The sequence below is a fragment of the Scyliorhinus torazame genome, chromosome 17 (genome assembly GCF_047496885.1).
Source record: "Scyliorhinus torazame isolate Kashiwa2021f chromosome 17, sScyTor2.1, whole genome shotgun sequence".
Taxonomy (NCBI): domain Eukaryota; kingdom Metazoa; phylum Chordata; class Chondrichthyes; order Carcharhiniformes; family Scyliorhinidae; genus Scyliorhinus; species Scyliorhinus torazame.
The window spans coordinates 42,391,314-42,408,057 of NC_092723.1; the positions used below are offsets into that span (position 1 = coordinate 42,391,314).

General features: G+C 47.7%; 1 protein-coding gene across 4 annotated transcripts in view; it reads left to right on the forward strand.

Moving 5' to 3' along the window:
* LOC140393840 (innate immunity activator protein-like) overlaps window positions 1-16,744 on the forward strand; it is a 125,631-nt gene that overhangs the window by 101,071 nt on the left and 7,816 nt on the right. For 3 of the 4 annotated variants that reach the window (XM_072480355.1, XM_072480356.1, XM_072480357.1), the window contains 2 exons: window positions 5,415-5,567; window positions 10,763-11,489. In XM_072480355.1, the coding sequence (XP_072336456.1) occupies window positions 5,415-5,567; window positions 10,763-11,489 (880 nt within the window). Of the gene's footprint in view, window positions 1-5,414; window positions 5,568-10,762; window positions 11,538-16,744 lie in introns of all 4 variants that reach the window. The other variant, XM_072480359.1, reaches the window with a different exon arrangement.

Genomic DNA, 16,744 nt, shown 5'->3' on the forward strand with positions numbered 1-16,744 from the left:
GTTTATTTATAACAAGAAATGTAATGGAATATTCAGCAAATACAACTGATTAACTTTTATTTAATTCCTAATCCCTTATTCCCCACTTTAACTCAGCACCCATCGCCACATTCTACACACACCTGACAGACAAACACAGAGGGGTAGAAAGGGGTAAGAAAAAAATCATAAGTAAAAGGGGAAAAAATGTATTTGTTTCAGACGGTGGTTTCCAGAACCTTACTCCTTTTCAAACCTTGCTTTCAGTTTGTGGTTTTACTGTAGGTTCATTCGAGTCTCTGTAGTTTTAGAAATACAGCACTCACAGGCCTTTCTGGAGAGAGAGAGAAGGGTCTTGTCTTTTTTTGCAGCCTGTAATGTTTTTCCTGTAGATTCCTTCCTTCAGGTTCACTGCAGCCCAAGAATACAGCCTTTCTGGAGAAAGAGAGAGAAGGGGCGGGATACTCCGACCCCCCGCTGGGTCGGAGAATCACCAGGGGATGGTGTGAATCCCGCCCCCGCCGGCGGGCGAATTCTTCGGCACCGGAGATTCGGCGGGGGCGGGAATCGCGCCGCACCATTCGGCGGGCCCCTCCCGGCGATTATCCGGCTCACAATGGGCCGAAGTCCCGCTGCTGTAATGGGCCCACCAATCCGCGGGCGAGCCTGTGCCGTGGAGGCACTCTTTCACCTCCGCGTCGGCCATAGCATCTGCAATGGCCGACGTGGAGGTGACCCCCTCCCTGCGCATGCGCGGGGATGACGTCAGCACCCACTGAAGCCCCCGCGCATGCGCGGACTTCTGCCGGCTGGCGGAGTCCCTTCAGCCCTGGCTGGAGTGGCGCCAAAGGCCTTCCCGCCAGCCGGCGGGACGGCAACCACCCGGCGCGGGTCAAGCCCCTACAGGTGAGGGCTTGGCCCTTAAAGGTACAGAGAGATCCACACCTTTGGAGTGGCCTGACGCCGGAGTGGTTCACGCCACTCCATTCCGCTGGGACCCCCCACCCCGCCGGGTAGGGGAGAATCCCACCCATGGTCTTTGTGCTGCCAGGAGTCAAACTGAAACTCCTTGGGACTCTGAAATCATTCACTGGGATAGGACCAAATCACATCCTGTAACCGGGTAGAGTAAGGCCTTTTGGGTCACTTCATTGCCCACCAGCCAATCAATCAAACCAAGTCCCACCCGATCTCTCCCTCTGTTGCCGAGAAGCAGCTCCTGTTTAAACCAGCGGAGGCCAGCAGAGTGTTCTGTCCTGTAACTGCTGAATTCTGCTGCTTGCCTTAAAGGTACATGTCCATTAATCACCCATGGATCAAAAATAATAACGGCCAAATAAAAGAAAGAGGAAATAAGGGAATAAACAGGAAGAACCATTGCACTGGTGTAGAAATGAAATTAATCTGACCAACACAGAAGGAAGGTCATCATGAAGCAGCAGAAGCTGATTGGGCCGAGGATATTGCCGTGAGAAACCTCTGTAGCGATGCCTGGGGTTGAAATGATTGATCTCCAGTAACCATAACCTATGTGCTTCATATGCTTTCCACCACTGGAGAGTTTCCATTCCAATACCCATTGACTTCATTATAACGGGATCATTGATGCCACACTTGGTGAAATGCTGCTTTGGTGTCAAGGGCAGTCACTATTGTCACCTCACCTCTTGAGTTCAGCACTTTCGCCCACATTTGGATCAAGGCGAAGGTGAACACTGCAGCTGAGTGATCCTGGCAGAATCCAAACTGAGTGCCAGGTAAGCCAGCTATGAGTAGGACTGTCAAAGACAGCTTCCATCACTTTACTGGTGACTAGACTAATGAAGCAGTAATTAGCTGGATTGGATTTGTCCTGCTTTTTCTGGACAGGATGCATATGGGCAATTTTCAACTTTTGTGTTACAGCTATACTGGAACAGGGTGGCTAGGGGCACAGGTCTTTAGCATGTCATGTGAGAGTACCTTTAAGAAATGGGTGTTTACAAATGGGTGTGTATGTAAGTATCTGTAGTGAGAGTACCTTTAAGAAATGGGTGTTTATTACTGCAGTAATGTCAGAGAGTGGGTGGAGCTGGGCTGTCTGTCAGCCTTTTACTTTCATTTTAGGCTGTTTGCTGCAGGGTGTGTTTTAGTTTTGTTTTCAGTGTTGGAGCTGAAGCCAGACAAAGCAGGTGTACTGCTGTTCTCTCTGCCATCAAAAGACTATCTCTTGATCATTTGGTGAATTCAAATTATAAATGTTTTCAGTAGTGAACATAAATCTGATGTGCTTCTTGAAACCATCTTGAAGTTGATGGTTTATTTATTTTTTCTTGGGGGGGGAGGTGTCATGTGAGAGTACTTTTAAGAAATGGGTGTTTATAAATGGGTGTGTATATAAGTATCTGGGGGGGGAAATTCTCCGGTATCGGCGCAATTGCGCCGACTGGCGCCCAAAACGGCGCAAATCAGTCGGGCATCACGCCGCCCCAAAGGTGCGGAATGCTCCGCATCTTGGGGGGCCAAGCCCCAACCTTAAGGGACTAGGCCCGCCCTGCCAGCTGGCAGAAAGGGCCTTTGGTGCCCCGCCAGCTGGTGCGGAAATGACATCTCCGGGCGGCGCATGCGTGGGAGCGTTAGCGGCCGCTGATGGCATTCCTGCGCATGCGCAGTGGAGGGAGTCTCTTCCGCCTCTGCCATGGTGGAGACCGTGGCGAAGGCGGAAGGAAAAGAGTGCCCCCACGGCACAGGCCCGCCCGCGGATCGGTGGGCCCCGATCACGGGCCAGGCCACCGTGGGGGCACCCCCCGGGGCCAGATCGGCCCGTGCCCCCCCAGGACCCCGGAGCCCGCCCGCGCCGCCTTGTCCCGCCAGTAAGGTAGATGGTGTAATCTACGCCGGCGGGACAGGCATTTTAGCAGCGGGACTTCAGCCCATCCGGGCCGGAGAATCGCGGGGGTGGGCCCGCCAACCGGCGCGGCGCGATTCCCGCCCCCGCCGAATATCCAGTGCCGGAGAATTCGGCAACCGGCGGGGGCGGGATTCACGCCAGCCCCCGGCGATTCTCCGAACCGGCGGGGGGTCGGAGAATCTCGCCCCTGTAGTGAGTACCTTTAAGAAATGGATGTTTATTACTGCAGTAATGTCAGAGAGTGGGTGAAGCTGGACTGTCTGTCAGCTTTGTACTTTCGTTTTAGGCTGTTTGCTGCAGGGTGTGTTTTAGTTTTGTTTTCAGTGTTGGAGATGAAGCCAGACAAAGCAGGTGTACTGTTGTTCTCTCTGCCATTAAAAGACTATCTCTTGATCATTTTGTGAATTCAGAATTATAAATGGTTTCAGTAGTGAATGTAAACCTGATGTGTTTCTGTTAAAAGATGTTTCTTTTGTCTTCTGGATGGTGTTTGGGAAGTTATTAAGTATTCTTTGGAGGTTGTATTTGAATTGATGGTTGCTAAGATGTTCACTGTGTGTTTTAAAAAGGTTAACTTGAGTTCATAGAATAAACCTTGTTTTGCTTTAAAAAATACTTTTCCATTTCTGCTCCACCACACCTGTAGAGTGGGCCATGTGCTCCCCATACCACAATCTAGTAAAAGTTGTGGGTCAGGTGAACTCCATGATACACTTTGGGGTTCTCTAAACCCTGGCCCATAACAAGCACTCCAACAGGGATATTGTCATAGCTCACAGACTTTGCTTTATCCAATGCAATCAGCTATTTTCTGATATCACATGGAGTGAACTGCATTGACTGACCACTAGTTTCTGTGAGAGTGGGGATCTCAGCAGGAGGCCAAGTTGGATGGTTCACTTGACATGTTTGGAAACACTTCAGCCTTGCCTTTTGTAAGTACATGCTGACCTTCACCAATTGAAGATGTTATTCGTGGAACCTCTTCCTTCTGTTAGTTGTTCAATTGTCCGCCACAATTCATGACTGGTTGTGGCAGGTTGCAGAGATTTCTCTAATCACTGATTGGGGATTTGCTTAGCCATGTATATTGCATGCTGCTTCTGCTGTTTAGCATGCACGTAGTCCTTTACCAAGTTGGCACTTCATTTGTAGGTATGCCTAGTGATGTTCCAACATGGTCTCCTACACTCGTCCTCACTGAACCGCAATTGGTCCCTTGGCTTGATGATAATGGTAAAATGAGGAATATGAGGCTATGGAATGAAGGGGAATACAATTGTTTTGCTGCTGATGGCCCACAACACCTCATTGATGGCCCACAACACTTTAGCATTGCGGTAGTGCCTCACAACATGATTGAAAGTGTGTCCAGAGGAGACAGGACTTCCTTCACAGAAGGGCTGTGCTGTGGTGACTTCTACCAATACTGTCATGGACAGATGTATCTATGACAGGTAGTTTGGTGAGAACAAGGTCAAATACATACAAACAAACAAAATAAGACCAGAAGTAGACCATTCGGCCCCTTATCTTTTCTCAGCACCTACCACAGGCCAGTTTGACAGATACCCCTTCAGGACTCAGCTAGCTTGGTCAATAATAATGAGTGCTATTGAGCCACTCTAGATGATGTACATTGAATTTCCCCACCTATTGTACATTCCGTGCCCTTACTCGCATCTTTGCTTCTTCCAAGCAATTTGGAGGACTAATTCGTCAGCTGAGGAAGAACAATAAGTGGTATTTAGTAAGTGATTTCCTTTCTCATTTTGGACCTGATGCATGAGACCTCATGGAGTCCATTAAATATTGAAGATCCCCATTCCGACTGTCTTCCATTGTGCCACCACCTCTGGTGGGTTCATTTGCCAGTCAGACAGGGCATACCACTTGGTGATTGAGGAGTCTGGGACATTGGCTAAAAGATATGATTTTGTGAGTATGGCAATGCCAGACATTTATTTGACTGGTCTATGGGTGGGACAGCTCTCCCAGTTTTGGCAAAAATCTCCAGATCTTAGTGAGGAGGACTTTGCCAGGCTAACTAAGCATGGTGTGTCTTTGTTGTGTCCAAACCTGGTGTCAAGGTGGTCTGTCCAATGTTATTCTTATTATAGATTTTTGGAACAATTTTGAGATGACTAAGTGAATTGCTGGGCTATTTCAGAGGCCAACTGAGAGTTAACAATTTTGCTGTCAGTCTGGAATCTACGAAGGTTACATGTGTGATGTTTATATAGCTTAGCAATAACTTCAAAAATGATATTAGTACAATAAACTCCAGTTTTTATTTGCAGAAAAACATTATTGGTGAAACATCGTACTCTGTGTTTAGCATTACCTTAAAAGCTCAGTGTATTACTAAACTTGTGGAAGTTTTCACAATTCAGACGATAGGCATGATTGAATATTTTCCCCTTTGTTCCCATGATGGTCCATTGACAAACAATTCTCCAAAACCTGAGGTACAATTCATATAATTATACTTTTAAGAGATACCTGTGTATTTACATTGTCATTTTTTTCTTTTAAAAATTTTCAGCAGTCCAACGGTGACTCCATCAGATTCTGTACTAGGTGATCTCTTAACTGTTCAACATTTTGAAATGAGGAACAATCTGTATCAGAATCAAAACTCAGTAAGTGCACCAGCAACCCCAGAACTGCGAGGGCGTATCCACCATCAAACAGCGAGGTAAGAAGGAATAAGATAAATAATTGATCTCGTAACAGGAATCCGTTTTAACCAGCGCAGCACTAGATGCAAGTATATTCTAAAACTCTATGAAAGAGCCATTTAGCTTGTCTGTGGGGTAAACATTAGATAATCTGCCAGCAAATCCCTCCATATATTGCCACTTATGTGTGTATTGAAGTCCTGTTATGCTGAATGTTTATGTGTGAAACTTGTAAACATGCCCTGAGTAGCTACAGATTACCTTAGATATGCAATATCAAACTAACCAGACTTAGGCTTCCAAGTTGCACCGCAACAAAAGATTTATATACAAAAAAAATCTAGCAAACCATAAAATGGATCAATCACCATCACCTGTAAATTCGGGGATTAATTTTTCTTATTTCTCTCAATTTTCTTTTAAAAAAATGTTTCCAATTAAGAGGCGATTGAGCATGGCCAATCCACCTACCTTGCACATCTTTGGGTTGTGGGGAGGAGACCCACGCAGACAAGGGGAGAATGAGCAAACTGCCGGTGCAGACTCGATGGGCCGAATGGCCTCCTTCTGCACTGTAAATTCTATGATAATCTATGATTAATCTAGGACAAAGGTTCGGCACAACATCGTGGGCCGAAGGGCCTGTTCTGTGCTGTATGTTTCTATGTTCTATGTTCCACACGGACAGTGACTCAGGACTGCGATCGAACCCGAGTCCTCGGCGGCGTGAGGCAGCAGCCGCCCCTAATTTAAAGCATGTTCATCAAGTATTGACAAATACTCAAAACAGAGTCAGCAGTGGTTCAGCTGGTAGCACCATGGCCCCTGAGCTGATGGAGGCTGCAATGTCGGATGTACTGTCTTGCAGATGAAACGGTGAAACAAAGTGCTGCTTCCTCTTAGGTAGCTAAAAAAACATTGAACTATTTTTAAGAGTGTGTGGTGCATGTGTGGAGGTAGGGAGTGGGGTGGGGGTGGGGGTGGGCATAGCTTATCCTCAGTGTCCCAACAAATAATTATTCCTCAACCTATAACTAAGAAGAAACAAAGAGAAAATGCTGGAAACTCTCAGCAGGTCTGACAGCATCGGTAGGGAGAGAAAAGAGCTAACATTACACGTCCAGACTCTTTGACAAAGGGTCACCTGGACTCTTGCTCTTTTCTCTCCCTACAGATGCAGCCAGACCTCCTGAGATTTTCCAGCATTTTCTCTTTGGTTTCAGATTCCCGCATCCACAGTAATTTGCTTTTATAACTAAACAAAAATACATTATCAGATTGATGTCTGTGGGAGTTGGCTGTGTGCAAAATTACTGCCATGTTTCCTACCACTTGAAATAATAATTCAATGTGTGTAAAGCAATTTGGGACATCCTGGGGCCATAAAAGGTGCTATGCAAATGCAAATCTTTCTTCTTTGTCTATCAAAAACAAAATGTTCCAAAGCAACAGACTTCAACTATATTCCTAAGTCCAGGTGTTAGAAATGCTGAATAAAAACTTGGCCAAAAATGAAATGCAAGTACTTTGAGTTGCTGCTGACATCACATAAGCAGCCTGAGCATCTTTGTCATCAAATACTTCCAGGTCAGACATGATGCAGCAAAATGAAAATCATGCATACTCTATTATATTCCACCCAAACTCATTGGTGTGATTTTATTTTCCCAATTTCCTGTGTCAGCCATTCTTTTGTCATCTCTGAACAGGATTGCTAACTTGTGCAAGTTATAACCTGTTCAGAGCTGCTGGTCTGCACTCAATAGGAAGTGTGTGGGAAAATTGATATCACAGCCTAGAAGGGAGGCTAAAAATGCACAAAATAAATGATGGATTTCTTTAAATACATTTAGGGAACCAGCTGACATTAAATCAGTGGCATTTATTGGGCAGATTGATAGCTAGTTGACGTAGCTCATACACTAGTGAAGCTCTTACGGTGTCTAAGGTGGCTAAACAGTTTTGCAAAGATCAGAGCAATGTACTATGCAAAACCTAATGTAATAGCCTACTGCTAATGGTGCAGCTTTGTACCTTTTAAAGCTGAAAGGTGTGGTAACTATTCCTTCCTAGAATTAGACAGTGATGAATCATTTCAAAGTTGCTTGTTGGTCATGGTTCTACCCCATGGCAGTATGATGGACACAATACTTTAATATACATGTAAGATTTAGCTTTGCAGAGAGATAAAAATGTTGCACGATTAAACTCCGCCACATCTAGGGCAGCAGCTTAGCAAGAGAAAAGCACCTGGACTATTTGAGAGGAGCCTACAACTTTTGGGCCATCAAATGGTTTTTAAAAAAATTATTTTATTTTTAAAGTGTGGCATTGAAATTTCACAGAATCACAAGTGTTATGGTGCCGAAAAAGGCCATTTAGCCCACCCTGTTCTCCAAGTGAGCGTTATCACTCAGTGCCAATCTCCTACCTTTTCGCCGTACTGTCTCAATATTGTCTCAATTCAAATTATCGTCGAATCATAGAATCCCTATAGTACAGAAGGCGGCCGTTCGGCCCATCAAATCTGCACGGACCCCCTGAAAGAGCACCCTACAATGGCCCACACCGCACCCTAAGCTCGGATACCCAGGAATCCCACCTAACCTTCTGGAAACCAAGGGGCAATTTAGCATGGCCAATCCACCTAACTGGAGCACCCGGAGGGAACCCACGCAGACACGGGGAGAACGTACAAGCTTCACACAGTCACTCAAGGCTAGAATTGAACCTGGGCCCCTGGCGCTATGAGCCAGCAGTACTAACCACTGTGCCACCGTGCCGATCGAATGTCCTCTAGAATGCCTCAATTGAACCCGCCTCCACTACACTTCCAGGCAGCACATCCCAGTCCCATGTGGAAAGGTTTTTTCCTCACATCACATTTGCTTCTTTTACAAATCACTTTAAATCTGTGCCCTCTCATTTCTGATCCTTTTACAAGCGGCAACAGTTTCTCCCTATCTATTGTGACCAGTTTCCTCATGATTTTGAACACCTCTATCAAAATAATACGCATGCCCGACGACTTCTTGCACCATTTCATGTGCATCCAGGGCGGCTCCGCACCCGCCCGAGCACCGTGCATTTTTGGCCTACGACCTTTTGAAGTACTGCATTATTCTCCTCATGGTTTTCAATGCTTTTGAGTTTTGAATCATTGGCAAACTCTGAAATTGCACCCTGCACACTAAGATCGATCATATTAACATATATCAGGAAAAGGAAAGACCCCAATGGGAAGCTCCACTGAAAACCTTGGATTGGATTCTCTGAAAACGTGGGCAAGTGTTGACGCCGGCGTAAACACCGGAGTGTTTCACGCCGGCGTCAATGGACCTCTTGGCCCAGCGATTCTGTTGCCCACAGGGGGACCAGCACGGTGCTGGAGTGCTCTGCGCTGCTCTGCGCTGCTGTACACATGCGTGCGGCGGCCGCTTGCTCGCCAGCGGCACGCAACATGGCGGAGCCACACAGCGGGCCGGCGCGGAAGAAGATAGGTCCCCACGGATCGCGCACGGCCGCTGATCGGTGGCCCCCAATCGCGGGCCTGGCCGTCGTGGAGCCCCCCCCCCAACCCGTGGTCTGAACCCCGCCCCCCCCCCCCCCCAACCAGGACAGCCACCGTGGCCGTGGGTCCAAGCTCCCGCCGGTTGGAATCATGTTAGAACCACGCCAGCGGGAACTTGGCTGGTCGACCGCGGAGAATCGCCGCGGAGGCCGATGAACCGGCGCCATGCCGACCGCGCGCATGCGGCTGGCGGCGATTCTCTGGTCACCGGAGAATTGAGTCCCGCCGTCAGACCGGTGTCGCAGGCCATCTCTGCATCATCTCCAATTCTCTGAGCCGGAGCGGGCTCGGAGAATCCCGGCCCTTTCTCCAGATGAAAAATAACCATTAACCATTACTCTCTGCTCCTATTACTCAGTCAATTCTACATCAATGTTCCTACTGTCCCTTTTATTCCATAAGCTGGAACTTTTCAACAAGTCTGTTATGTGGCACTGTATCGAATGCCTTTTGAAAGCGCACGGAAAGTCAAAGTCGCCATAAAGGCCAACAGCGTGGGTTCAATTCCCCTTCCGGCTGAGGTTATTCATGAAGACCCTGCCTTCTCAACCTTGCCCTCGCATGAGGTGTGTTGATCCTCAGGTTAAACCAACACTAGTCAGCTCTCCTCAAAGGGGAAAGCAGCCTATGGTCATCTGGGTCTAGTCCATGTACACCACATCAACAGCATTACACTTATCAAGCCTTTCTGCTTCCTCTTCAAAAATCTCCAGCAACTTAGTTAAACACGATTTTCCCCAAGAAATTATACAATAACATTTCACTCAGAAAATTAAATATAGAGTAAATGCAAGGCTTGAGGATTCATCACCATGAAGGTCTAAGGTGGCTTATGTTTAAATATAAAAATGGTCTTGTGTTTTGACTAAAAAGTGAACTATACCATGAGTTAGACATATTGGGCGGAATTTCCCCCCCCCCCCCCCCCCCCCCCCCCAACGCCGGGTGGGACAATCGCCCGGGCGCCGCGCGAGTCCCGCCACGCCGTCCCGACGCCCGCACGCGATTCTCCCACCCACCCCCCCAAACCGGCGCGGCGCGAATCACGGCTGGCCGCTGGGAGAATTGCCGCTTGCCGTTGGTAATGGGCGAGCGGCGATTTTCTGGCCCGGATGGGCCGAGCGGCCTGCCCGACACGACAGGTTCCTGCCGGCGCCATCCGCACCTGGCCGCTGCCGGCGGGAACAGTGCGGGAACGCTGGTGGGTGGGGGCCCACCGATCGGCGGGCTGGCCTCTCTGAAGGAGGACTTCCTTTCCTCCGCTGCCCCGCAAGATTGATCCGCCATCTTCTTGCGGGGCGGCTGCGGGGAGGACGGCAACCGCGCATGGGCGGGTTGGCGCCGGCCGACCCAACGGAGTTTCACTCAACGGAGTGAAACACTCCGGTTTTAACTCCGGCGCCGGGACTTAGTCTCCCGATGGGAGAATTGCACCCATTATCTTGAATATACAGTAGCCCTGGGCTACAGCATTAGAACACAGGAATAGCCAGGTATGAACTAATTATTTACTGCAATGGAGACCTTAACTGGAGTCAATTGTTTTGTGTTTGTAGATAAATGGACAAATGACTAGAGCATTTAATTAAAGTCAATATAAAGTTATATTTAACTTATTCAACCTTTTTTGATGCCAAACAGATACGTGGATGTGAATCCTTTCTCAGCACCTCCTGATCAAAGAGGCCGTAGCCTGTTCCCCCAGAGAAGACCGACAAATTATACTGTTATTGTGCCAGATTATCGAGCCGTGGGGAGTAAGAACAGTGATCATTTACATACAATGCCATATTCTTTGAGTGGATACGCCAGCTCAGAGTGTAATAGCTCCGGAACCTCTACTCCAACATATATGCCAATATCACATGAACATAATGCAGCAGCACCCAGGCACTGGCAAATGTACAACTCACCTGTAAACATGGAAGCATCCATGCTACACGGCAGTGGATTTTATCACTACAATCCAAGCCAACCTTTCTCCCACTATAGAGCAGTTGAGCGCACGGAGGGAAACGCACCGGGCCACCTGTGGGAAAAGGATCCAAATCGACAATATACCACTGTACAATACTTAAACCCTTCACTATACCGAGAGTGCCAATTCACTGATGAGAAGAATTCACTGACTGTGCAGCGAATTACACCGTCCCACTGCAGGATCGTACGGACTCCTTCTCTAAAAGAATACCCTAACAGGGGTTTGCTAAGGGAAGTTGTATCAGAGGAGCTACAGTCATGGCATGAACGAAGCAGGCAGAGGAACGGGCGTCCTCACTCATTGGACAGACAGGGCGCCATTCGTGGTCCACGTACGCAGGGCAGAGGTCGAGAGCAGTACATGCGTCGGCCAATTTACGCTGGTCAGGTGAGACTATGAAAAAGGGAGAGATTTCTAGAAGATTGAGTGGATCAGGTAAATGAGCTAAAATAAATAGACATACCTGGATATAATCTAAGTGAAACTAAATAATAAGCTCCGATAAAGTAGAATTTTAACTTTGCGCTGTTCCTGATTGCATGTGGAAATAGCTTATAATTTTGTGCATGCTAATTTGGAGGTGGGGACCAAATGTAATATTTACAAGTTTGAGGATGATACAAAGTTAGGTGGGAATGTGTGTTGTGAGGAAGATGTAAAGCGGCTACAAGTGGATTTTGACAGACATGGCAGATGGAATATAATGGGGAACAATGTGAGGTCATCCGTTTTGGTGGGAGGAACAGACGTGCAGAGTATTTCCTAAATAGTTAGAAATTGGAAAGTGTCGATGTACAAAGGAACCTGGGAGTCCTTGTCTGGCGGTCTGGCATGCAGGTACAGCAAGCTATTAGGAACACTAATGGAATGTTAGTCTTCATCGGAAGAGGATTTGACTACAGGAGTCGAGAAGTCTTTCTTCAGTTATATAAGAACTTGGTTAGACCTCAGCTGGACTACTGTCTGCAGTTTTGGTCCCCTATCTCTTAAAGGATATTATTGGCATAGAGAGAGTGCAACAAAAGTTCACCGGACTTGTTCCGGGGTTGGCGGGACTGTCTTATGAAGAGAGATTGGGCAAACTGGGCCTGTATTCGCTCGAGTTTCAAAGAATGAGAGGTGATCTAATTGAAATCTAAAAATACTTAAAAGGAATAGACAGGGTAGATGCAGCTAAGCTGTTTCCCTTGGTTGGGAAGTCTAGAACCAGGGAGCACAATTTCAAAATAAAGGAGATTCCACTTAGGATAGAGATGAAAAGAAATGTCCTTACAAAGGGGATTGCAAATGTTTGGAATTCTCTACCCAGGAGGGCTGTGGAAGCTCAGTCATTGAGAATATTTAAAGCAGACATTGACAGATTTCTGATTAACAATACGAAAAGGGGTATGGGGATAGTGCAAAAGACATTAAAATGTCCCATCAGCCATGATAGTATTGAATGACAGAGCAGGCTTGACGGGCTGAATGGCCACCTCCTGTTCCTATACAAAACAAATATTTCATACCTGTAATGAACTGGGCAGAACTATAGATCCATAGATCTAGTATGGAGATCTTTATAGGCGTTGGCCCCTCGTGGCCATGGTATAATTTTCTCCCAAATTTACACCCAACAATAAACAATAATCAGTAATGAATGTAATGTCAATCCCCATATCAATAACAACGATCCCATATTCCCACCAAACCCCCAAACATTAGCCCGCATGGGAACATAAACAAATGACAAAGAGGAATCAGGAATCACCCATAGTCACCATTAACACATACAGTTCCCCCCTCCCCCCAACCCTCCCAGCCTCCAAGCCCCCTAATGTTCGATGTGATCCAATTCTCGAAAGTGCATAATGAATAACGCCCATGAATTGTAGAATGCCTCCATCCTTCCCCTCAGTTCAAATTTGGCCTTTTCAAGCGTCAAGAATTCCAGCAGGTCCCCCCTCCACGCCAGGGAACAGGGTGGAGAGGTTGATCTCCACCCTAACAGGATCCGCCTTCAGGGCGATCAACGAGGCGAAGGCTACATCTGCCTCCGCGCCCATTTCCAACCCCGGCTGGTCCGAATATGGCCTCCCGGGGACCCGGGTCCAGTTTCACGTGCACCACTTTAGAGATTACCCTAAACACCTCCTTCCAGTAATCCTCCATCTGGACTTATTTTAATGGCTGTGAATCTAAAAGGATTTTGAGGCAATTTGAGGCCAACACATGTAGGAATTGAAAAATCCAGCCATTTGAAATATTTTACTCATGAATAATTCTTTTCCGAATATACACGCTGTATTAATTAAGAATGGCACAGAGCAAAAAGAAGTATGAGGCCGAGGAACTGAAAATAAAAAGAGGTCTGGACTCCCCATAATGCCTAACAATCCAATGACTGACTATTGTTACAGGTTTAGAATTTTCTGTTTTAAATTGTGAATTCTTATCACATCTCACAGAGTGTATCGTGTCAGAGACATTCCTTATGGCTGATTAGTATGTACATATTATTTTTCTCTCTCTCTCCTAATCTTTTCCTCCTCTTCTGCAAGATAGATAACTATTATAATGTAATGCCCCCTGTGCAGAGTTTCGTATTATGAAACAGGGTCGGAGAATCGCCGGGGGCTGGCGTGAATCCCGCCCCCGCCGGTTGCCGAAGTCTCCGGCACCGGATATTCAGCGGGGGCGGGATTCGCACCGCGCCGGTTGGCGGGCCCCCCCCCCGCGCGATTCTCCGGCCCGGATGGGCCGAAGTCCCGCCACTAAAATGCCTGTCACGTCGGCGTTACCACCTACCTTACCGGCGGGACAAGGCGGCACGGGCGGGCTCCGGGGTCCTGGGGGGGGGCGCAGGGCTATCTGGTCCCGGGGGGTGCCCCCACGGTGGCCTGACCCGCGATCGGGGCCCACCGATCCGCGGGCAGGCCTGTGCCGTGGGGGCACTCTTTCCCTTCCGCCTTCGCCACGGTCTCCACCATGGCGGAGGCAGAAGAGACTCCCTCCAATGCGCATGTGCGGGAGTGCCGTCAGCGGCCGCTAACGCTCCCGCGCATGCGCCGCCCGGAGATGTAATTTCCGCGCCAGCTGGCGGGGCACCAAAGGCCGTTTCCGCCAGCTGGCGGGGCGGAAATTCGTCCGGCGCCGACCTAGCCCCTTAAGGTTGGGGCTTGGCCCCCAAAGATGCGGAGCATTCTGCACCTTTGGGGCGGCGCGATGCCCGACTGATTTGCGTCGTTTTGGGCGCCAGTCGGCGGACATCGTGCCGTTTCTGGAGAATTTTGCCCACTGTTTTAGAGCCTTTCGTAATCTACAAATGCCCCAAAGCAATGCACAGACAATAAAGCACTTTTGAAGTGTTGGCACTATCGTATTGTAGGAGAAGATGGCAGCCACAGTAACATACCACAAACTCAAATGAGTTAAAAACTGGATAATTCACTTTGGTAATGTTGGTTGAAGGATAAATATTGGCCAGGAGAACGTATCTCTTCATCTTTGCAAAGAGCCACAGAATATTCAATGTGCATTTGAGGGGGCTTGGTTCAATACCTCACCAAAACCAAAACTGCATCTCAAACTGTTCAGCATTGACCCATTAAAATAAGTCCAGATGGAGGATTACTGGAAGGAGGTGTTTAGGGTAATCTCTAAAGTGGTGCACGTGAAACTGGATCCGGCAATGCTGAACAGTTTGAGATTATTGGTGAAATTTTACTCCTCACCCACCTCCCCCTCCCCACCCTCTGCCCCCCTCGCCCCCCCAACACCGGCCCAGGTGTGGCACAGGTTGGCAGGTTGGGAGAGGGAGGGGGTAGAGCAGTGGGTGTAAAATTGGGCACCATGCCATGAGCACCATTCTAAGTACCTACCTATCTGCCCTTGCCACAATATTCTAGCTTCAACTGCTGCTTGTGGGAGAGGGTTTCAAACCTTAGCGTGAAGAAGTGTTTTCTAACATCTCTCATGAACGGTCTGGCTCTAATTTTTAAACTATGCCCCCTAGTTTTAGAATCTCCAACCAGTGGAAATAGTTTATCTTTATCTACACTGTCTTTTCCTGTTAATATCTGAAGACTTTGATCAGATCATCCCTTAACCTGCTAAATTCCAGCAAAAACATGCCTAATATGTGTAATCTCTCCTCGTAACTCAACCCCTGTAATCCAGGTATCATTTTTGTAAATTTACATTGCACTTCCTCCAAAGCCAAAACATCCTTCCTCAGGTGTGGTGCCCAGAACTGCTCACAGTATTCCAAGTGGGGTCTTACCAGGGTTTTGTATAGCTGCAGCATAACCCCTGTGTCTTTATATTCCAATCCTCTCGATATAAAGGCTAGCATTCCATTAGGCTAAATTATTTTCTGCACTTGTTCATGGAATTTCAAAGATCTATGCACCTGAACCCCAAGTCTTTTTCGATATCTCATGTACTTAACCTCTTCCCATTTAGAAAGTATACTCCTCTATCCTTTTTTGGTCCAAAATAGATAACCTCACACTTGCTACTGGGGTTTGACCTATGTTGGGTGGCAACTGGTGTCAAGAGCAAAGCCCAGAAGCTTTCACTGCTTGGACTGGTGGCCAGGTCAGAGGGATGGGAGGAGGGAGGAGGTACCTCCATTATGGAACACTGAGCTCATTGGAGGCCCCGCCATGTATTCCCACCAACACCATTTCCTCTCCACTCCACCCTGTCCATCTCAGCACCTCAGCACCCCAATCTTCTTGGTCCTTTCACCAAATCTGACTGCCTATTCCTGGTGATATCCCCGCCCCGGCTTACATTTGCACCCAGCTCCATCAACGATCGCCACTGGGTGCTACTTGCTGGTGGCTGTAGCTGGTGTTGCTGTTGGGACCTGAGGCCTCCTGGGATGGGGGGGGGGGGGGGGGGGGGGGGTTGTCTGTAGAAAGTTTGCTTCATATCCCAATGGCCTTAAATTACTTATTTTCATTCATTCAAAAAATGGGGTTTTGCTGGTTAGGCCAGCATTCACTGCCCATCCCTAATTTCCCTGGAGCAGGTGGGAGGAACTGCCTTCTTGAACTGCTGCCATCTATGTGGTATAGGTACACCCAGCGTGCTGTTAGGGAGAGAGTTTTTTACACAGAGGGTAGTGGGTGCCTGGAACTCACTGCTGGAGGAGGTGTTGGAAGCAGATACAATAGTGACATTTAAGGACATCTTGACACATACTTGAATAGAATAGGAATAGAGGGTTACGGGCCCCGGAAGTGTAGACGGTTTCAGGTTAGTTGGGAAACATGGTCGGCGCAGGCCTGGAGGGCCAAAGGCCCTATTCCTGTGCTGTACATTTCTTTGTCCTTTGTTCTTTGTTCTTAAATATATGCTCCCTGGTTATTGACCCCTCTACTAAGTGGAAATGTTTCTTCCTATCTACCCTATCCATGTCCCTCATAATTTTGTACACCTCAATTAGGTCCCCCCTCAGCCTTCTCTGCTCTAAGGAAAACAACTCCAGCTAAACCAGCCTCCCTACATAGCTTAGTCACCTCCTTGCAAAATTTGTTCGACTTGATCTCCCTCTGATGAAGTCATGTTGATATCCTTGATTAATTCTTGCCTCTTCAAGTTGAGATCAATTCTATCCCTCAGAATATCCCTCAGTCTGATGTTAGACTCACTTA